General features: G+C 44.9%; 1 protein-coding gene across 1 annotated transcript in view; it reads left to right on the forward strand.

The window, feature by feature from the left end:
* fkbp16 (FKBP prolyl isomerase 16) overlaps positions 1 to 23,397 on the forward strand; it is a 49,097-nt gene that overhangs the window by 12,988 nt on the left and 12,712 nt on the right. The window contains exon 7 of the mRNA XM_080539083.1: positions 18,883 to 19,100. Within this exon, the coding sequence (XP_080395209.1) occupies positions 18,883 to 19,100 (218 nt within the window). The remainder of the gene's footprint in view (positions 1 to 18,882; positions 19,101 to 23,397) is intronic.

Genomic DNA, 23,397 nt, shown 5'->3' on the forward strand with positions numbered 1-23,397 from the left:
AAACATATTAAATGTATACGCCTTCGAAACCAATGTGCATTGAAAATGCTGGTGCCAGTCTAAGAGGAACTTCTTCAACGGTCTGTGTGTGCTTAGTACATTTATATTAGTCATGCAATATCAAAACAAGACTTTGTAACTCAAATCGACTGTGTAATCTGTTGGAAATAGCCCATAATTGTAACTTAAATAGTAATGCAAAGGTAACTATTGAGTTTCTTGGCGGTGATGTATTTCCTTTGAAGTTCAAAAATGAAATTCAAAAATTCAAAACTGCAATGCTCTATGTATGTAAACTCAGACACAATGCCTATGCAGAGACAGAGCAGAGCTGTCATTGAACTGTGTCACAGAACTGTGGTTTTGCCGTTTACCTCACTAAGCAATCCACTGAATCAAAGGCCCTGTCCCTCGGGCTGATAGTAAACTTCTTCCTTGACTGCACGGCATGCAGGCCTATCTACTTCCACAAACTCATCCAATTAAGTCCCTGTTGATTGCATAGTCAAATCTGGGTTATTGTACAAACATATATAACATATATACATATAATGCCTGAAGAAGGTCTATGACCGAAAGCTATAATATAATAAACGTTTGCACAGATTTGAGTGTGCGGATGCTGCTTTTTTTTCACAAACATATATAACAAAACGCCATTGTAATAAGATAATAGCCTATGAATCTATCCCTTTTTCTCCCCCCTATTTCTCCCCACCATCACACAATAAAGTTTACAATCTCTTTGTTTCCATTAGGTTATAATACCACTGAAATAGCAGGAAGTAATGTATTCATAACATAACCTGTAATAAAATATTTCCTTAAGACGACGGTGAAGGTCCAGTATTGAAATATGGTTTATGCCAAGTGTGTCAGAATATGGCTTTGTTATGAAGCAGCTGCTACTCTATGTCATTTGGTGCTTACCGGTAGCATAGGCAAACTAACAGGTACTTCATTCATTCATTCATTCATTCATTCATTCATTCACTTGTGGAGGTGACCTACTTTAAAATGGAACACATGGAACATATTGAACCATATATGGACCACATTATCTTAATATATTGTTATATTTCATATAGCAGGTATAGAGCTATTTTACATATGCCTTTATGCTTCACTTTGTGACGATAACCTGTCAACTACATTTTCATAACTTTGCAGTGTTGACACTATGTGCGCAACATGACTCAGTAGAACACCGGCAAGGATGTGAGATCATTGCATTGCATCACAGAATTATGTTTGACTCTGCGGTTTGAGATATGCACTCATTTCAGTCTCATGTGTCATGTGTCATTTCAGTCTCGTGTGTCAAAATAGTCTAATTTAGTCAAAGTTTGTTGACCCATGACCATCTAAACCCCAGCCAGAAGGTGCATGATGTAGCTGCGGTTCTAGCTATCTGCGTCAACCACCCTCTTCTGAGATTGCCATTACACATAAACTCACTATTAAAAAAAGCTACTGTAACCATTGCAGATAGCCTGGAGTGTGAGATTGGATTCACTTTAATAAGCTGACGAGGCCTGCTCCAGATTATATGAGGTCTTTTGAAGACCTCTCCCTCAGGCTGTGGGCAGAACCTCCCCTTGATTCATGCTGTTTTCTCCCTCGTTGGATCTGGTGGATGAGGAAATAAAAACAAAACAATATAGTAAACACACAAAGAGGCGGCAGCCCAGTCAGACGTAGCTGACAGCATAAAAGCAAACCAATCCTTGGATCATAGACAATAATAGTGGGCTGTTTTGCAGCAAATGAGCTAGGCAGGAGGGGAGAGCTGTGACGTTTTACTGAGGACAGGATTAAAGCTAAGCTCCTTGTGTTTGGTTGTTTTGGTGTTGGGTCCTAGTCTGTCTAAAAAGCAGAACAGAAACAAATGAAGTGACCAATTGATCTGTTTATCCACATATTAAAATCAGCAACCTCATAAATCCTCCAAGGCATTAGCATACGATTTGTAAAACACATCTATCTTTATTACCCCAATGTACTAATGGTAGGTTATCTCCATAGCAACCACTGTGAGGAACTTTCTCTGCATTTTCATGGTTTAAGGGGTCACATGATGCAAAAATGGAGTGCATGACGTAAACGGAAATACTGATTTTCTGCCACTGAGATTTTTTCCCTTTTCCCTCCCCCAAGGGTGCCTGTCTTACTGATAACACAATGACTCAGCTATAGTTAGTGTTATAAATATGAAAGAGGAAGTTTGTGTTGCAGCTATCCGTGACACAAATGGAACAGTCATGGATGCATCCATGCATGCATCCCACAGTGGTGACAGGGAGGAAAACTAAACAAGTTTTAAGCGAACAACTTCTTTAAGTGAGAACCATTACCATAGCAATCATAGTTGGCATGGCAGACAGTACACATTGTGTCTATCTACTTTGTCTATGTAAATGATGATGTGTCTGGGATATCATTCTGCATTGCCACTTAAAATTATATTCATACAAGGTGTATAAGAACGCATCAGATGTCCTGAGGTTTCTCTGGAGGCTCATGAGAACAGCATGGCAGAAGAAGATAATACCTAAAGCGTGGTGCAGGGCAGGAGGAGTCCTCATCCCAAAGGAGAAGGATGCAGTCAACATCAGCCAATTCCGTCCAATCTCCCTGCTAAACGTTGAGGGCAAAATCTTCTTTAGTGTCATTGCACAGAGGATGGCCGAGTATCTGAGAAGAAACAAATACATCGACACATCCGTACAGAAAGCAGGAATATCAGGATTCTCGGGGTGCTCAGAACATTTCAGCATGATCTGGCACCAGATCCAAACGGCAAAGGTGGAGAGACGGGACATTCACGTCGTCTTTCTGGACCTTGCCAATGCCTTTGGCTCTGTGCCCCACGAACTCCTGTGGTCTGCCTTCGACTTCTTCCACATACCGGACACCATCATAGCCCTGGTTAAATCCTACTTCCAAGACATGCAGTTCTGCTTTACCACCTCTGACTTTACCACCTCTTGGCAGTGCCTGGAAGTAGGCATCATGGCGGGATGCACTATTTCACCCCTGGCATTTGTGATGGCAATGGAAGTCATCATCCGAGCCTCAAAATGGGTTGTAGGCGGACAGCGAGTTGACTCTGGTCAGCGTCTCCCTCCGCTCAGAGCTTACATGGACGACATTACAACGTTGACCACTATGCACCAGGAGGCTGCTCAGAAAACTGGAAGAGAACATCAGTTGGGCCCGTATGAAGATCAAACCATCCAAGTCACGAAGCATCTCAATTGTGAAGGGAGTGCTCTCTGACCTGAAATTCTTCATCGGCGATGATCCAATCCCAACAGTGTCTGAGCAACCTGTAAAAAGCCTTGGCAGGTGGTATGATGCAAGCCTGAAGGACAAAGACCAGGTTCTACAACTGCGCAAAGATATCAGCAGTGGCCTGCAGTCCATCGATAAAACACAGCTACCTGGAAAGTTAAAGGCTTGGTGCCTGCAGTTTGGACTCCTACCACGGATGCTGTGGCCCCTCGCAGTGTATGAGGTCCCAATCTCAACCGTAGAGAAGTTGGAAAGAGGAGTCACAGGCTACATCAAGAAATGGCTCGGAATTCCACGATGCCTTACCACCATAGGTCTCTACGGAGATAGCATCCTCAAGCTGCCCCTCACCAGTCTCACAGAGGAGTTCAAGTGTGCAAAAACAAGACTCCAGATGACACTGAATGAATCCAGAGATTTAGTGGTGAGCAACAACGCACCAACCTTGACAACCGGGCGCAAATGGACACCAGCCAAAGCGGTGGAGGAAGCAACAGCAGCCCTCAAACATGCTGATATTGTGGGGTATGTTCAGCAGGGAAGAGGAGGCTTCGGGCTAACAGCTGCTCGCCCTGCTTGGAGTAAGGCCACAGCACCAGAACGGAGGAAGATGGTGGTGGAGGAAGTACGCCATCAGGAGGAGGCTGGAAGATGGGCCAAGGCAGTCTCTCTTGCCAAGCAGGGACAGTGGACGCGATGGGACAGTGTGGAGAGGAGGAAGATTAGCTGGAAGGACATGTGGGCCATGGAAGCGAGGCAGTTGAGCTTTATTATCAGAGCTACATACGACGTCCTTCCAACACCAGTTAACCTTGGCCAGTGGTATGGTGAAGACCCGGGGTGTGCCCTTTGTTCCACGCCAGCCACCCTCAGGCACATTCTTTCAGGGTGCAAAACTAGTCTCGCCCAAGGACGCTACACGTGGCGTCACAACCAAGTCCTGAAGATCTTTGCATCCACCCTGGAGGACAAACGAGCTGCCACCAACTCCCTACCGCCATCAGCATCCAACCACCAACAGGCAATTACCTTTGTCCGTGAGGGGGCAAAGGTTACCAGGAGCAGCTCGACACCATCTGAGCGAGGCCAGCTACGGTTGGCCCGCGACTGGAAGATGCTGACTGATATTGGACGACAGCTTGTGTTTCCTAAAGAGATCGCCATAACCACCCTGAGACCTGACTTGGTTCTCTGGTCCCCTTCTCTAAAAAAGGTGTACATCATTGAACTAACCGTACCCTGGGAGGACGCAGTGGATGAAGCTTACGAGCGGAAACATCTACGCTATGCTGAGCTCGCCGCCGAAGCACAACACCGCGGCTGGAACACTGAAGTCCGCCCAGTGGAGGTGGGGTGCAGAGGGTTTGTGGCAAGATCTACCACCAGATTGCTTACAGACCTGGGAATCAGAGGCCAAAGCCTGCGTTCAGCCGTCAAAGCTGCATCGGAAGCAGCCGAAAGAAGCAGCCAGTGGCTTTTTATGAGAAGGAAAGATCCCTGCTGGGCCCCGAAGTAGCCAACCAGAAGGTATGCGGTCAGCTTAGGCCTGACTCAGGGAAAAGGACGCCCCTGCCTTGCATAGTCTCATGAGACGTCAGCCATTCTCATGACGAATTAGGATTGACGCAAGTTCGGGGCTGATCCCCCTGAGCTGGCCACCTCTGGCGAGGGTGTATAGTGTGATGGCCGAAACACCCCATGACCTGGAGGAACACTACTGATGATGCGTCCGAAATTAAACCTAACCCCAGCCCCCCCCCCCCCCGCATGAATCACTCACCATCAAGACGACACACACGCACACACACACACACACACTCTCACGTACGTACCTGCACAAAGGAATTTACATCTTATCCTGTGTTTCATAAATCAATATGAGGAAAAACAAAAAACAAACAAACAAAAACAAACAAAGAAATATATGCGGAAAAAGATGACAAGTACAGTAAGTACTGACAATATTGTGCATGCATGTTTGAATTAGGCCCACTTTAAATGCCTTAAGCATTTCATTATCATGTCATTAAATGACTAGTGGAAAAACCTGAAGAGATTCTGTCCAGATAAGAGCCTCTGTCAGTGTGTGTACATTCTCTAAACCTGTCTCAATCTCTCTCCACCATGATCAGAACGGCTTCATCAGCTAGTGCTTATTTAACATCCTCTGTCATTTATACCAATCTTCTTCCCTCTACTCTCTACTCTGCCCAGAAGTCAGGTAACACACATTGTACTCCTAAAGTGCTACAGGATTTGTGTTACCCTTTTTTAAACATAAAATGTGGGCGTAAGTGTTGACTGTATGGTTCATAACATAATGTTAATTCATAATGTTAATTGACCACATAGTCCTCAGTTTAAGACCAAAGCAGAGCTAGGCAGAGAGAGGGAGAGAGAGAGAGAGAGAGAGAGAGAGAGAGAGAGCGAGAGAGAGAGAGAGAGAGAGAGAGAGAGAGAGAGAGAGAGAGAGAGAGAGAGAGAGAGAGAGAGAGAGAGCGATCAGGCTATGCCCTCCCGTCAGAGACAGGATCTAGTTTACCCTAGTTTTAGAACATTAACCTTGGCTTAGGTTCCTGGATCCTATTTCATTGGGAAGCTGAAGCCTGGGTTGTAGTGGCAGATGAGTCCCACTGACCAGCCTGTTTCCTCTCTGTACTAATCAGACCCTAGGGGCCCATTGGTTGAGCTCTGCACAGCAGGGGTCTGCTATGGTGCTAATCACAGGTACCCTGCTTGACACTATAAACCCTGTGGATTTTTAACAATGTTGTGTTCTCAAGTTACACTTGACGACCCTGTGAAACGGCATATTCTGTTTGAGGGGGGTAGGAACAGTGCACAGTTTTGATTGGGGATGAAACTACAGCTCTACCTAGAGGTTTGTCACACTCCATTTAGAGGAGCATTCATCCCGGGAACCCAGAATCATGACTTTAGTGAGACTATAGCCTCTTTCACACATAGTTCCCTGTAATTTCCATGGAATCCCAAGCTGTGCCAACCGGGCATTTTCGCCGTTCACACATGAGCCAAATGCCGGTAGATTCCTGTGTTGTTCCCTTTCACACATGTCGGCAATTTCCTGGTTGCGCGATCTACTTGAATCATTTCATTCAATACTGCATTGCATTCAACTGGATGCAGAACTGGAGCGGGACGGGCGCGGGGGACTGCCATGTACCATATATATATCTGCCATATTATACCTCTGTTTTATATAGAAAAATATGATGATGTATACATGTGGGACGGAGGTATGTGGCAGATATGTGGTGTGTGGCGGTCTCGCGCGCCTGTCTCATTCCAGCGAGTCTACTCGTATTACCAGTGCTTACCATCACCAAGTTCGCTCGCCAACTAAAGCACTTGATTACCGTTGATATAAGCATACTGTAACGATCCTGTATGAGGCCCGTTAACAGCTCCACCAAGGGAGTTAACTCTCTTGGTCTAATGGTTAGCGCGGCCGTCGGTTATGTGGGAGGTCGGGGTTCGACTCCCGCATGGGGCGAGTTACACTAGAAGATTCCTGTTCGCTACACTGGTGTCAGAAAGTTGGGATGGAAGGAAGGCCATCGGAGAGGCGTGTCCACGTGAGGGACTTGACATAGTGAAGCGTGAGGGCACGCTCTCCCGAACGGTGAGGATAGTGTAACGATCCTGTATGAGGCCCGTTAACAGCTCCACCAAGGGAGTTAACTCTCTTGGTCTAATGGTTAGCGCGGCCGTCGGTTATGTGGGAGGTCGGGGTTCGACTCCCGCATGGGGCGAGTTACACTAGAAGATTCCCGTTCGCTACAATACTATACTAGTCCATAAGCACAGTATGGGAGAACTTGATGATAAGCATAATACGAGTTGACTCAATTAGTTTGAACAGACTTTGGGATCAAGTACAACGTCTCCATAGGCTACATTAGAACTTTGCATTCTTTGCACCAAAAATGGTGGGATGTAAGGATTTTGTAATTTAGCAAACAATAGCAGCATCTAAATAGTTTAGGTTATGTTCAACTGGAAAAGGTAGTGAGCGCAGATTTTCGTGTTTTGACTTTGCTGGGAGTTCGTTAAAAATGCCTTTAAAAAATGCCTTTCCACCAAAGAACCGTGTGACTGGGTCTGGTAAAAAATTCTGCAAGTCTGGCAACATAATTTTTCATTTTTTTCCAGATTATGAAAGGGTATATTGTAAGCTTTCAAATTATATGTCATACATTGAAATACTGATAAATACTGATAATAACTGAAACAAGTTGAAGAAGTTATGGATATTTGAATGCTGATACCCTCCAAATCACTTTGCTGAGATATCCAGCCTCAATGTTGTGATATCCTGGGTTAGACTACCTGTAGTATCACCTCACGCCAGTAGGGGACCACCAGATGTGTTGGGCTTGAGTTACCTGTTGAATAGCTGGGGTCCCAGATTAAGCTAGCAAGTGACCAGGGTACCACGTTGATACTTACCGTTCTGCAATAAATGGTTAACTTGAATCCTGGATGGCATTCCCATTATTCATAAGTTAGGTTACCACAAAAGTATTCATAGCTTTTTTCACAGAGGTAATGGGTGGGAACAATAGCTGGTTAACTCCACCCCAACTACTCCCTCAAGACAACCACTCCCCCATTACACTACCTGTCATTATCTACCTGTCATCTGTCAGTGGGGTTGTCAGCTAACCCTCAGGAAATAAACTTGCAGGGCTGACATGTTTAAATTGCTAAATAATAATAATAATAATAATAATAATAATAATAATAATAATAATAATAATTCAAGAATCATGATTTTATATTGCATGATTTATATGTGTGCCAAAAGTTTATTACATCCCATTACAAGTACAAGAGAGTAAAATTCATGGCAATGGAAACAATTAGGCAAGATAAAATTGAGCAATACAATGATAGAACGGTAAAAAATAATAATGTTGTGTCCGCGTGTATGCATTTATCATTAGTCCATAAAGCATCTAGTGGGACTTCGGTGTAGTTCCTTCCCATCCCATCTGGGCATCAAAGCTGTAATAAGAAGAAGACAGTACATTTAAAATGATTACTCACTGTTACCAACACCACTTTTATGAAATACTACTATGTTCATAAAATAGAATTGCTTATACAATGACAATCAATGACAAATACCTGAAGTGCTGGTGACTCATCAAGGTCTCTCAGAACCTCTCACCTCGTCATTCTGTAACACAAATTTCAGGTCAGAGGTGTGGACACTTCTATAGTGTAGGTTTTCCATAGACTCAGTGTACTGTACTTGTACTGTAAGAAGTAGGCTAGTGAAATCATTTCAATCCACAGTATTATTCTACAGCAAATCTACAAATCAATGAATTAATCATTATTTTTTTATTCCACACAACATTACCGTTCATTACAAAACTGTACAGTGTGTTGCATGTTTAGTAGGTCTGCAACAAATGTATTTATTCATTATGTTTTATCTTTGACAACCTATTTCTTCCTCCCACCATCTAGCCTATTCATTTAGTAGAATTCTAAGTAGGCTATAGGGGTGGCATAGGTGAGCACACAGTTTCAGTGGTTTGTTAACTGATGCTAACAAAGGCGCTATCTACCTTACTCACAAAACAACAAATAACTGTTTGGCTATCCTAAGTAAACAACACAAAATCCTAGTAAACAACACATGTCACTCACTAAAACCTACCCAAGAACACAGCAGAAGGTCTGTCTGCAGACGACTGTGCCATGAATAGTGAACTGATGTGGAGATCAAAGTCTGACATTCTGTTGTCTTCTTCGTCATTAGTAGTCTTTACTTTGTACCACTGAATGAGTTGCAGCAATCAGTCTGTGGAGTAAAACCTTTGGCTACTGTGCTTAATGACATTTTGTTCCAAAGGTCACCTATTGAATCCTTCAAGAGGATGATTGCCCTTTTTCTGGGAAAACTCTTTGAAACAGCCTGTGGCTTACATTTCGGACCAAAATGACATGCAAAGTACATGTGTGTGAGTGTGTGCGTGTGTGTGTGTGTGTGTGTGTGTGTGTGTGTGTGTGTGTTTGTATAAAAAACAAGTCACTGATTTTACTGTGGCAGGACCTTTATTTTCAAAACCGAATCGCCGATTTTGTGGTGGCGGGACTTGGGGTTGTTCTGGCTATGTAGAAAACATTATAGGGAGTAGTGTTTCGAAGCAAATAATATTTGCTAGCTACAGAATAACTTCAGTCATTCAGTGTCTTAGTCTTCATCATAGGGTCAGCAAGTTGTTGCAACAGCAGCAATGGATGTGTCACTAAACTTGGCAGCTGCCCTCACCGCCCCTGACAAACTTGCTGGCAAATTGCATCACAGTGATTATGGGTCATGAAGGTGTGTTGCATGGGTTAAAGACTTTGTTTGGTACTATCATAATCATGGCAGGAGTGTGACAGCAAACAATGAACAGACAAGCAGGCAGCAGACAGGGAGAGAGAGAGAGGCCGGGTTGGAGCCTCTCTAAGCCCATAGAGTTCATAGACTGATGATCTGTCATAGTGTGAATCATTCTGAATAATAATTCATCTCTGATGAAATGATAACAGCTTTAGTCTAGAGGGTGTATGCATGTCTTGACTTGACAGCTAAGGACAGACAGACAGGCAGAGAGGGAGAGGGAGAGAGGCATCATACTGGTATTCAGTACAGTATGAATGGCCCAGTAAGTGCCCCTCTACAAGGCCCCTGTTAGCTGTTTTACGTTGCTTCAACTATAACTCAAGATTCCCAAAAGTCACTAGAAATGAGCATATAAAAACTATTTCTCGGGGGGGGGGGGGGTGAATGTCCCCAGGCCCCCCTAGCATAATGTGACCGGCCAAGTCGCTACTACACGTTTGGTGTAGGCCCACAGTATACAGTATATACAGTACCTGTTTGTTAAATGAGATTGACAGCACTTAAAACATGTGAGTTTAGATCCTCGTTATCCTTTGATGTTTTGCGTCTGATGGAGCTGATGGAGGCAGCTACCTGCATTGATTAAACCTTCATGGTTGCCCCATCCAGAAAGCATGAAATGAGGGAGCTTTTGATACATCAAAGACATAGGAGGTGTATTTTTTGTATTGATTCACAGTTCAGACTCCATTAAACTCATCCACCATGTGGCTGCTCTTGAGCATGTTAAACAGGGCCCTGATTTCACCTACTGTCACTGCAAATGTCAGCATGATAGAAATAAAGATCCTGTACTGTGACTGGCACTGTCCCCTGTACTGTTTGTACAGGGGACAAACTGTTTGTGATTGGCTTGTTTAAAGGATGTTGATTTTGATCCCTCAACACATGGTAAACAGATCTAGCTTAATGCTCTGTGTAAGCTTTGCTGAAGTTAAGATGTCAAGCTGTGCTCACATCTATTTTCAGAAGAACAGACAGGTTGATGCCCCAGTAGTAGGTTATTTACACCCGCTATAACAGGAAGTCATTTGATCAAGGCACTTCTCTGTTGTCATGACTGAATATTCCTGTCATACACTTTGGTATAATGGCACAATACCATAGATGGTCTTGGCTACCCCTTTCCACAAACTGGAAAGAAAAAGTTGCTGGGAACATTTCTTTGAGCTTTCTCACATCCAACTAGTAAACATAGTAAATGACTTGGGCTTTTCCATCAGCAGCCCAGGTCGGCCCAGTTCGGTTCGCGTCAGGTCGGCCCAGTTCGGTTTAGATCAGTTCTGGTTTTCCATTATACACAAACCGACCCGGACTAGTAGGAGGAGTAGACGATAGTAGGCGGAGTTACGCGTCACACGCAGCCTGGCAAAAAGCTTCCGGGTGTACACACACAGCAACAACAGCCGTGATTTTTTTGGAGAGAAAGAGAAAGAGAGAGAGGAAGCTATGTACACATAATAAAGTCATGTTTTTTGAACCCTTAAAACCACTGCCTTCACTTGTCTGCTTTATGAACTGTAGTATCATCATCGGGAAACGCCGACAAGACGCGAATCTACCGGCATTTGACTCATGAGTGAACGGCGAAAATGGCTGGACAGCACAGCAGCAGCGGCCGGGTGAACTCCCGGTTCATCGAGTTTACGGTTAAAAGCATAAGTTCTCGGGGTGTCAGCGCGGTGGTTAAGGGCTCAAAATGACCGTAGACAGATGGTGAAGTTAGCAAAGGAGTATTGTGTTTGTACCACCTCCACAGCCGGTGTTATTCACAGACAAACACGGTGCCGTTTGCGGGTTAATAACTTCGGTTTACCGGGGGTTAGGATAACAATTCAAACGTGTTCGGAAAGAGGACAAGCCAGGGAATCCCAAAGTTTTTGAATGGAGTCGATCCTCCACTCCTATCACCGTGGACACAGCGCGGAGCGAATTCCCTGTTAAAACCAGCATTTGACTCATGAGTGAACGGCGAAAATGGCTGGACGGCAGCGGGCGAACTCCCGGTTCATCGAGTTTACGGTTAAAAGCACATCTTCTCGGGGTGTCAGCGCGGTGGTTAAGGGCTCAAAATGACCGTAGACCGATGGTGAAGTTAGCAAAGGAGTATTGTGTTTGTACCACCTCCACAGCCGGTGTTATTCACGGGCAAAGACGGTGCATAATAGCGATTTTTGTGTTGTGCTTGTTGTAAATAAAAGTTCTATGATTCATTGAAATGACATTAAACTAAGATAATACGATGGTCAGCATAATTTTTCGAATCTTTATTAATAAGCTATTACAGAAACTGTAGTGACATTTTCCTAGAGCGAATGTGGTATTTCAAGATGGCGGTTAGTGAAGAAATATATGGACTTGGGATGACGATTTTCCATTGACCAATCAACGGTGTGCAGCGTCACACGCAGGGCTGGACTGGGACACAAATTAGGCCCTGCCATGTGGCTCAGACCGGCCCAACACAATCGGTCCGACACCGCCGATCAACATGCTGGCAGTCTGTTGAATATACCATTTGTAAAACCCCCATCATAGCTTTCATGTGACGTCACAGCATAGTGGAAACGCCCACCTGACGGGCAAAAGGCACTTTTTGCGGGCAAAACCCACGGGCAAAACCCACTTTTTGCGGGTTAATAACTTGGATTTCCCGTGGGTTAGGAAAATAATTCCAATGTGTCCGGATAGAGTAGAAGACAGGGAATCCAACACTATTTGAATGGAGTCGATCCTCCACTCCTATCACCGTGGACACAGCAAGGAGCGAATTCCCGGATATAAATATTCCCTCGCTGACAGCGGGAGTTGGGAGTTTCGTCCAGCAGCCGGTGAACGCCCGGTTGATCGAGTTTCATATTAAAAGTATATCTTCTCGGGGTGTCAGCGCGGTGGTTAAGGGCTCAAAATGACCGTATACTGATGGTGAATTTAGCAATAATAGTCTTATGTTTGTACCACCTCCATAACCGGTGTTATTCACGGGAAAAGCCGGTCAAGGAGGCACCCTTTGCAGGTCAATAACTTTGATTCTCCGGGGGTTAGGAAAATAATTCCAACGTGTCCGGATAGAGTAGAAGACAGGGAATCCAACACTATTTGAATGGAGTCGATCCTCCACTCCTATCACCGTGGACACAGCAAGGAGCGAATTCCCGGATATAAATATTCCCTCGCCTCGCTGACAGCGGGAGTTGGGAGTTTCGTCCAGCAGCCGGTGAACGCCCGGTTGATCGAGTTTCATATTAAAAGTATATCTTCTCGGGGTGTCAGCGCGGTGGTTAAGGGCTCAAAATGACCGTATACTGATGGTGAATTTAGCAATAATAGTCTTATGTTTGTACCACCTCCATAACCGGTGTTATTCACGGGAAAAGCCGGTCAAGGAGGCACCCTTTGCAGGTCAATAACTTTGATTCTCCGGGGGTTAGGAAAATAATTCCAACGTGTCCGGATAGAGTAGAAGACAGGGAATCCAACACTATTTGAATGGTGTCAATCCTCCACTCCTATCACCGTCGTGTATCTTGATAGTTCTTCATGAGTGAGGTGGTCTAAATAGTAGGCAGCCATGTTGAGCGATGTTGCTATGATACTTTTTGCCCGTCAGGTTGGTGGTTGCTAGGGAAGAAACCACGTGACTGAAAGCTATGAATAGAGCGGAGTAAGTGACATGGACAGCAAGTATACCAATGCAAGTGTGAACCAGTGTACTCACTCACTGTTGACATACTCCACAGTGATGAGACATGGCTGCTGTGCTGAGCAAACAATACCCATACTCAATACTGTTAAGTAGTTGTATAACAAAAAGCTCGGCAGTCATAGGAATAATTACTATTATTTATTAACATTCTAATACTGTTAAGTAGTAAAATTATTTATTAACATTTTAAATACAAACAATATCAAATATCACTCAATATAACACCACTGTAAAAAATTTGCAGACAATGCAATAGGGAAGAGAGAGAAAGACACACACACACACACACACACACACACACACACACACACACACACACAAGAGAAATGTGAGACATGGTACAGCAACACATGTAAAAGATGGCTATAGCTGAAAAGATTGGATACTCACCCAGTTCCGAAAGGCTCAGCCCTTTCAATCTCCACCTGGACAATTAATGGCCATATCCGAAAAGATAGTGAGAGGAACAGAGTAGAGGGAGGGGCAGAGATAAAGAGACAAGGAGTGAGAAGACATGATAAGTGATTACATAACTGATTCAGATCAGAATCTTCTGGGAATCAAAAAACTGATTTGCAGCATGTCTATATAGTGTATACTCACCAAGTCAAAACGCTGCCTGTGAACTCCAGATCAACCAACACAAACGGAAAAAAGTGAGGGACCCTCTACCTTTTGTTCCACTGGATGCATGCAATTCTTTGCTCTTTTTAATGCACTCCTCAAGATGCTCTTTGAGGCTAACATTGCACTTTCCTATTATAAGGATGAGCTCCAAAAAGTTGCCATGATCCAGGGTACTGTCGTCCCACTTGTATGCTGCCTCGTTCTCCACATGCCTGTAGCTCAAGCCCCTCTTGCCTATCACCTTCACCACATCCACAACACACTCCAAAACCTGGCGTTTCTTTCTTACTTGCTGCCTATGAGCAGACATCTGACTGCCAGCAAACTTGCTCTGGATATCTCCTTTTCTACTCTAATTTTCTGGGGTCAGTGCTATTGCCAAATGCCATACAGACAAAACAAAACAATGTATGCTGTTCTTCGCAATAATGTGAGCCACTTCCTACTGGTGCCATCTGCACATGTGAAATACTTTTGTGCCACTGTATTTTTGGTTCTCTGCTGAGGGTGGTAATCTAAAAAGTGATCTAGCATGGAAGGCTCAGGACAGGCAAAGTAATTGAAGTCCTGAACGTGGCACTCTGTTTCCTCTGTTTCATCTTTTTCTCTCTCCTTTTCCTCTCTTTCCCTGACACTCTGCTTTTCTGGGGAGGGCAGCAGCAGCTCAACCTGGTTCAACAAGACATGGACAGAGAAGTAAACTAACTGGTTGTCAAAATCAGCAAAGTTCTCATTTACATGTACACACAGGCTGCATGATTGCATTATGTTACACCAGAAGCCCAGTCATTTCAAATGGAAGGTTGCAAGACAACATTATTGGGTTGCAGACTGCATGAGTTTTATTTCTCCATGCAATAAAAAGCATTCATTAGTTCTGAACTAGGCTAGTGTAGATTTAAAAAATATATATTTTTATTTTCAAATAAAAAGTATTATTAACACCCATTGTTGGTATTGCATTTATGTCAGTGACAGTGATACCTCAACTTGCTAGCTAGCAACAAAATCGAAAGTCACAAAATGCAGAACACCCCCATCTAACGTTAGCTATAGAGTCCACAGCCAAGCAGCACTAACGTTACACCACGAGAGAGATCACTGTGTGCGCATGAATTCCAGCCAAGTCCTGGTGAAGCGCAATGCAATCATGCTGCCTGTACGGGTTAGCATAAGTCATAAGACATTCTCTGCTGCTGCTCCCTTAATCTGGCCAATGCAAGCGACTAACATAACTTTGCTTTTGTAAAACCAAGTAACAACATTGCTTACCTCTCTAGCTGTGTCCTCTGTCTCCTCCTCAATTGCTAACGGCACATCAGTGCTAACGTTAGTTAGCGGTAAAGATGTTACTATGGCAGCCGCAGCTGTAGTAGGCCTAGCCCCCACAGTCGATGTAGAGAACATATCTGTCAGTTTCTGACATTTTGAGGCATCCTCTGCTAGCTTCTTACTTTTTTTCTCCCTAATTTTCTGGGCACCCCCTTTCACTATCTTATCTACGAACATGACACTGAACTTGGGTTGTCGGCCGAGGGATCAGAGTGGGGGAGGGGGCCGATGGACAGCAGGGCCTTATGTGATTGGGCCAGCCCATGTGTTAGTATAAACGGGGGCCGCCGCTTGATGCCGCGCTATTTTGGGCCGCGCTAGTTATTATTATTATTATTATTATTTATTTATTTTTATTTTTTTGGGAGGGGGGGGTCAGGCGGCCCGACCGGCCCAAAACTAGCGCGGCCCATCTGCCAGCGGGCAGAAAGATTGTATGGCCAGTCCAGCGGTGGTCACACGTCACACGCAGCCTGGCAAAAAGATCCGGATATGAAATGGGGCTTGGGGAGGGACCTTGGGGTCGATGTGGAGCTAAAGAAGCGAGCCGAAGCGAACCGAACCGACCTGGGACGACTAATGGAAAAGGGGAAAAGAAGCAGACCGAAGCGGGCTGACCCGGGTCAGCACCGTAGTGGAAAAGCCCCATAGACACCAACGACCACAGGTTTACGTTTTGTTACATAATGTCTGTATTGATACAGGGACCATAAAGGCTTGTCTGAAGCCAATAGGTTACAGGAACAAAGGGGATGTGTTGGTAAACAGTCCACCTCCTTCGTTCAGAGGTAAAGAGACCAACTAGCTTCTCTCAGAGTATACCAGAGTGGAAACATATTATCCTTAATCTGTGAGTTTACCATACTGGGACCTGTGCAGTACACTGACCTTCTTGTCTTACCCCCTGGCCAAACAGGTTTTTCTTCAATACAGTTCAATGTTACATAATGTGTAGCCTTTGGACTGTTGTGAAATGTCGTGAGGTAAGAGCAGGAGTCCCACTTTGGTGAGAAAAGGTGAATTGTTACACCAGTGGAGGCTGGTGGAGGTAGAAATAGGAGGACGGCCTCATTATAATGCATGGAACGAAATGAGGTATGGTATTAAACACGTGTGTTTGATACACGTGTGTTTGATACCATATCTCATTCCATTCCATTCCAATTCACATTACAATGAGCCTGTCCTTCGATTTCTTCCTCCACCCGCTTCCCCTGGGCTAATCAGTAAATAGAATAAATAATATTCTAGTTATGTCTATTTATGCACTGAGGAGTGAAATCCATTCAGAAATTGTTGCACAATCAATGGTCTGATGTATAACAGAGAGAGGAACAATGATTAGACTCATATAAATCTGGAATCTGGAGGCTAACTGTGCAGTTGCTAGTCTGAAGACTACCACTGCTATGCTCTAATATAATCTGATATGACAACATATTGTTGTGATGCTGCCTCTTCACTATACTGGCTCCCCACTGGTGGAATGAGCTTCCCTGTCAAAACTGCAGAGTCACTCCCCAGCTTCCGTCCCATCTCTTCAGGTTACACCTTAACTGCTCCTCTTGAGACATCTACCACACCCCAGCACTGTGCCTCCTGAGACACCTGCTTCCCCCTATACTGTGTCTCCTAAGATGTCTACTCCCCCCCCCCCTTGTACTGTTTCTCTTGTGTCTATAAAAATAAAAATAAAACGACAACTGCCAATGGCGCCTGGCCTGAGCTAGATTACTCTTCCTGCTACGACTGGTGAATTGATGACTCACTATCTGGAGAGGATAATTCCTGTCTATATTTGGCTAGTTAGTAGGCTAAAGTTGGAAAACAAACAATGGTTGTGGCTTTTATTAGGGTTTCCAGGAACACTGAGATCGCTCAATATACATTTCAAGTTTCAAAAACCACAGACAGAACACCCCCATTGGCTTTGTGAATACATTCCATTAACATGTGTACTAATGGGGACCTGTGGATTCACATTAGCATGACTGTGGTTATTGAACAATTGCATTTGAATATTCTACTCTGAAAACAAGACAGTCTCTATAGAGTCTCTTTAATGGAGACTGACTTTAACAAAAGTATTCTCTCTTTGTCTGGTCACCCAAAGCCTAAGTTGATAAACATCTTTGAATGCCTCTACTTCCTTCAATCCCAAGCACACGGATCCATCTCATGTTTCCATGGCCATAGCTCATCTTCTACATGCGCCTATGCATCACGTAACACCGGATGTAGTCCCTCGGGAGGACAGGTGAAAGGGTTACCCGATGCCACCGCCTGACACAGCCTCACAGTGACTGCAGCTATACTAATTCTGTTAGACAGACATAAATTGTGTCATTGACACAGCCAGTTTGAATAATGTATGATCTGACACGCCACAGAGTGCTATCATCTTGCGCCACAAGCCTTACAATGACACCTGTACATATCAGCATCTGACTTGTTAGATCTGCACTTTGTTTAACTGAATATTACAACATGTTGTATTGTACTCCTTTTGTGGTTGAGTTTGAACTGGTCTTATAGTAGTTAGGAAGTTATGTATCCCATTACACTTGTCATTTTTGTCTGTAGTCAGGATGATGATAGTGAAATGTGGCACTAAATGCTGTATATAATATATGCTATAAAACAAAGAGTTGGGTAGTTCCAAATGTGAAGGGACTGTATAGAGCTTGAAGAAACGTCTTTTTACACCTACGTTGCAGAGACAACTCACTGCTCTCTCACTCACAGACACACAGACACACAGACACACACACACACACACACACACACACACACACAGACGCGCACGGGCACACGCGCGCACACACACACACACACACACACACACACACACACACACACACACACACAGAATCTGAGCCGTCACACAGTTACTGATTATTATACCATTGTGTGCTATGCGGTCACAGGCCCCAGCTGATAACCAAATTAACTTTCCTTCTGAGTGACTCTTAAGTAAGCTGAAGGCAACAGTAACTCACAGGTGTTTCAGATTCAATTTCTTACTTGTTTAGAAGGCTTGAAATACCTCACAAGTTAACAAACCCTAGGGCTCTTGCTGACTTAAATATTAAACTTTGATTCACTGTAGAGACGCTACCCTGGGAGGGAACAGCTGTCTAAACAAGTATGAACAGGCATGAATACATCACATATAAACCCTGCACCAGTTTCTATTGGCTAGATAGGTTTGGATGGGCGCTGCGGCATATACACATAGCAGGGGAAGAAACCAATCAAGATATAAAATTGGCCATTTATAGCTGAATTCCAAACAAACACCAGATGTTGTGATGCTTAATAGTTAGACAGTATCATGGCTGAAATGCAGTCCTATTGACATGATGGAACAGTTACCAGAACAAGTGAAATATTGGGTTCAATATATAGCGGCAAACCTTAGCTGTTGTTTTAGGTTGTCCACATTGCTCCATTATGGGTGTGACTGAACGTGTGTGTGTGTGTGTGTGTTTGGCAGGGACAATGATATTCCATCCTGGGCCCCTCTACTCTACCAGCTGCAGCTCCTGGACATCAGAGAGAAGCCAGACCCCCTGACTTACCCCATCCCCGATCGTATCCGCATCGCCAACCAGAAACGAGAGCGAGGGAACTTTCACTTCCAGAGAGAGGAGTTTAGCATGGCCGCCAGAGCCTACTGTATGGCTCTGGATGTCCTTACCACACGCACTAGAGGTAATCTTCTCCTATTTGACACTATCATTTCTTCATGTGTCCTATGCACCACTCACACACACCCACACAACACACACACACACACACACACACACACACACACACACACACATTTTGATAAAACACTTGAACTGTAATTTCCATATTTTCAGCTCTAAATGGCATGATAGTCTCCTCTTTGCTTTCTGCTAGTCCATCTCAGCACTAATCAAGCTATCATAATGCAGAGACACATCCAGCAGAGAAATGTTTGGGTTAATTCTTATTATAACCAAACCTAATCAACTTTCATGTTATTTCCACGTCCTTAATCACTGTAATTGCTGGAGAGGCAGGATGGACCCAAGAGGGGCATTTAGAGAAGTGACTGAGGAGAAGAGCATGGGCTGCCTTGAAATGTAGCAATGATGATGGGCCAATCGTTCCACTCGCTACAGCACTTAACAGGCAATTAATATATCAGATTCAACAATAATCTAACACCAGAAATGGGATAAAATAAGTGAATATCTGCATTTCTCAAGTACAATGATCAATTATCATCACAAGCACATACAGTATATCTCAAAAGTGAGTACACCCTTTAGATTTTTGCAAATATTCTGTTATATCCTTTCAGGGGATAACACTATCCTACTGAAACTTTGATATAACTTAAAGTAGTCAGTGTGCTGCTTGAATAACAGTATAGATTTATTGTCCTTTGAAAATTACTCAGTACACAGCTGTTAATGTCTAAACAGCTGGCAACAAAAGTGAGTACACCCCATAGTGAACATGTCCTAATTGTGCCCAATGATGTTGTTTTCCCGCCCTGGTGTCATGTGACTCGTTAGTGTTACAAGGATTCAGGTGTAAATGATAAGCAGGGCTGTTAAATTTGGTGTTTTGGGCACAATTCTCTCTGAATGCTGGACAACATGGCACCTCATGGCAAGGAACTCTCTGAGCGGCTGAAAAAAAGGATTATTGCGCTTCACAAAGATGGCCTTGGCTATAAGAAGATTGCCAACACCCTGAAAATGAGTTGCAGCACAGTGGCTAAGATCATACAGCGGTTTTCCAGGACAGGTTCCACTCGGAACAGGCCTCGCCAGGGTCGACCAAATAAGTTGAGTCCACGTGCTCAGCGTCATATCCAGAGGTTGGTTTCCAAAAATAGACGTGCGAGTGCTTCCAGCATTGCTGCAGAGGTTGCAGAAGTGGGATGTCAGCCTGTCAGTGCCCAGACCATACGCCGCACACTGCACCACTCTCTCCAGCTCTCAGCAGCCTCACCCTCACAGAGCATGAAGTGAGACGCGTGCTGAAGGCGGTGGACCCCAGGAAAGCCTCAGGGCCGGATGGCGTCCTGGGACGGGTGCTGAGGGACTGCGCCGACCAGCTGGCCGGGGTTTTCACCAACATCTTCAACCAGTCCCTGTCCCAGGCCACCATCCCACCCTGCCTGAAAACCTCAACTATCATCCCAGTCCCGAAGAAAAGCACGGTGAGCTGCCTAAACGACTACCGCCCGGTGGCACTCACACCAATCATCATGAAGTGCTTCGAGAAACTAGTCCGGGCCCACATAGTCACACGCCTCCCGCCCAACCTGGATCCATACCAGTTCGCCTACAGAGCCCACAGGTCCACAGAGGACGCCATCGCGACAACTCTCCACTCCACTCTATCCCACCTGGAGAGGGGAAACAGCTACGCAAGACTGCTCTTTGTGGACTTCAGCTCTGCCTTCAACACCATCCTTCCAGACAGGCTAGTGACCAAACTACTAGACCTGGGACTATCACACTCTATATGTGCATGGATCAAGGACTTCCTGTCCGACCGCCCCCAGAGGGTGCGGGTGGGCTCCCACACCTCCACAGCCCTCAGACTCAGCACTGGGTCCCCCCAGGGCTGCGTGCTAAGCCCCATCCTCTACAACCTCTACACCTACGACTTCACCCCCGTCCACCCCAGCAACTCCATCGTAAAGTTTGCAGACGACACCACCGTGGTGGGCTGCATCTCGGGGGGGGACGAGGCGGCGTACAGGGATGAGGTAGATCAGCTGAGCAAGCTGTGCAAGGTTAACAACCTGCTGCTGAACCAGTCAAAGACCCAGGAAATCATCGTGGACTTCAGGAGGAAAAAATCTGAGGTCCAGCCCCTGCTCATCGACGGAGGGAGCGTGGAGATAGTCTCAACCCTCCGATTCCTGGGGGTGCACATACAGGATGACCTGTCCTGGAAGAACAACACAGCAGCCATCATCAAGAAGGCACAACAGCGGCTTTTCTTCCTGAGAGTCCTCAGGAAGGACCACACCAGACAGGAGATACTGGTGGCCTTCTACCGCTGCGCAGTGGAGAGCATCCTCACCTACTGCATCTGCAACTGGTTCTCCAGCTGCACAGCCGCAGAGAGGAATGCGCTACAGAGAGTCGTGAGAACGGCCCAGAAGATCACCGGCGCCCCCCTCCCCTCTCTGGAAGAGCTGTACAACACACGCTGCCTCAGGAAGGCCTCCAAGATCTCCAGATACCCATCCCACCCTGGGTACGAACACTTTGCTCGGCTGCCCTCGAACAGGCGGTACAGGACCATGTTCGCAAGGACAAACAGACTGAAGCTCAGCTTCTACCCCAGGGCCATCCAGGCCCTGAACACAGCAAAGACCTAGGTTCTGGGCCCTGGACAGTCTGGACGGATTGATGGCAGCTGCTGGATTGAAAAATCAGGTGTAGTGCTGAGGCACAAATGTGTACATTTCAAGCCTGCAAACTGCGACACTTTAAATGAATGTGCAATAACACTATGTGCAATATGACAACCCTAGGGTACATAAGGTTGCAGAGAAATAGGAAATGTTAGAATAGGTATAGCATAGCATAGAGTACAGCACAGTGTTTTATCTGTACAGTATAGTATAGTGGATAGTGTACATAGCCTTTATTTATGTAAACCAGCTCCTTTCCCTTCTTGTTTTTTTCTTTCCTAGCACCAGGGGAACCCCCCCTCCCAAATTTCGTTGTTTGGTACCTGTACTATATCAATGACAATAAAGACCATTCATTCATTCATTCATTCATTGTATGGCCGTCGCCCCAGACAGAAGCCTCTTCTGAAACCGATGCATAAGAAAGCCCGCAAACAGTTTGCTGAAGACAATGAATCCAAGAACATGAGTTACTGGAACCATGTCCTGTGGTCTGATGAGACCAAAATAAACCTATTTGGGTCAGATGGTGTCCGGTGTGTGTGGCGGCACCCTGGTGAGGAGTACCAAGACAAATATGTTTTGCCTACAGTCAAGCATGGTGGTGGCAGCATCATGGTCTGGGGCTGCATGAGTGCTGCCGGCACTCTGGGGAGCTGCATTTCATTGAGGGACACATGAATTCCAATATATACTGTGACATCCTGCAGCAGAGCATGATCCCCTCTCTTCGGAAACTGGGCCGTAGGGCAGTTTTCCAACATGATAATGACCCTAAACACACCTCCAAGATGACAACGGCCTTGCTGAAGAAGCTGAAGGTTAAGGTGATGGACTGGCCAAGTATGTCTCCAGACCTAAACCCAATTGAGCACATGTGGGGCATCCTCAAGAGGAAGGTGGAGGAGTGCAAGGTGTCCAACATCCGTGGGCTCCGTGATGTCGTCATGGAGGAGTGGAAGAAGATTCCAGAAGCAACCTGTACAGCTCTGGTGAATTCCATGCCCAGGAGGGTTAAAGCAGTGCTAGATAACAATGGTGGTCACACAAAATATTGACACTTTGGGCACAATTTAGACATGTTCACTATGGGGTGTACTCACTTTTGTTGCCAGCTGTTTAGACATTAACAGCTGTGTACTGAGTCATTTTCAATGGACAATAAATCTATACCGTATTTTCCGGAGTATAAGTCGCATCAGTCAAAAAATGCGACATTAAGAGGGAAAAAACATATATAAGTCGCACTGGACTATAAGTCGCATTTATTTAGAAATATATTTCACAAAATCCAAGACCAAGAACAGATATTTAATCTGGAAAGGCACGTTTATTCAACTACACAATAGCACACAGAACAACAGGCTGAATAGAAGTCCGGTATGTTAACATAACACATTAACAGTTATTCAGCAACACAATAGGATAAAGAACATACCTGGGAGGCTGAATAGGCTAAATGAACATAACAAGCCAGCGAGTCCAACAAGCAAGTTACCAGTAAGCAAGTTCACCAAGCTACCGTTTGCTTAGCTTCAACAAGCTAATGTTTTAGATAATTTCTTCAGGGGTATAGGAGCAGCATATAGTTGTCAC

This window comes from Nansenia antarctica, assembly GCF_963989245.1.
Source record: "Nansenia antarctica genome assembly, chromosome: 9".
In the NCBI taxonomy this organism is placed as follows: domain Eukaryota; kingdom Metazoa; phylum Chordata; class Actinopteri; order Argentiniformes; family Microstomatidae; genus Nansenia; species Nansenia antarctica.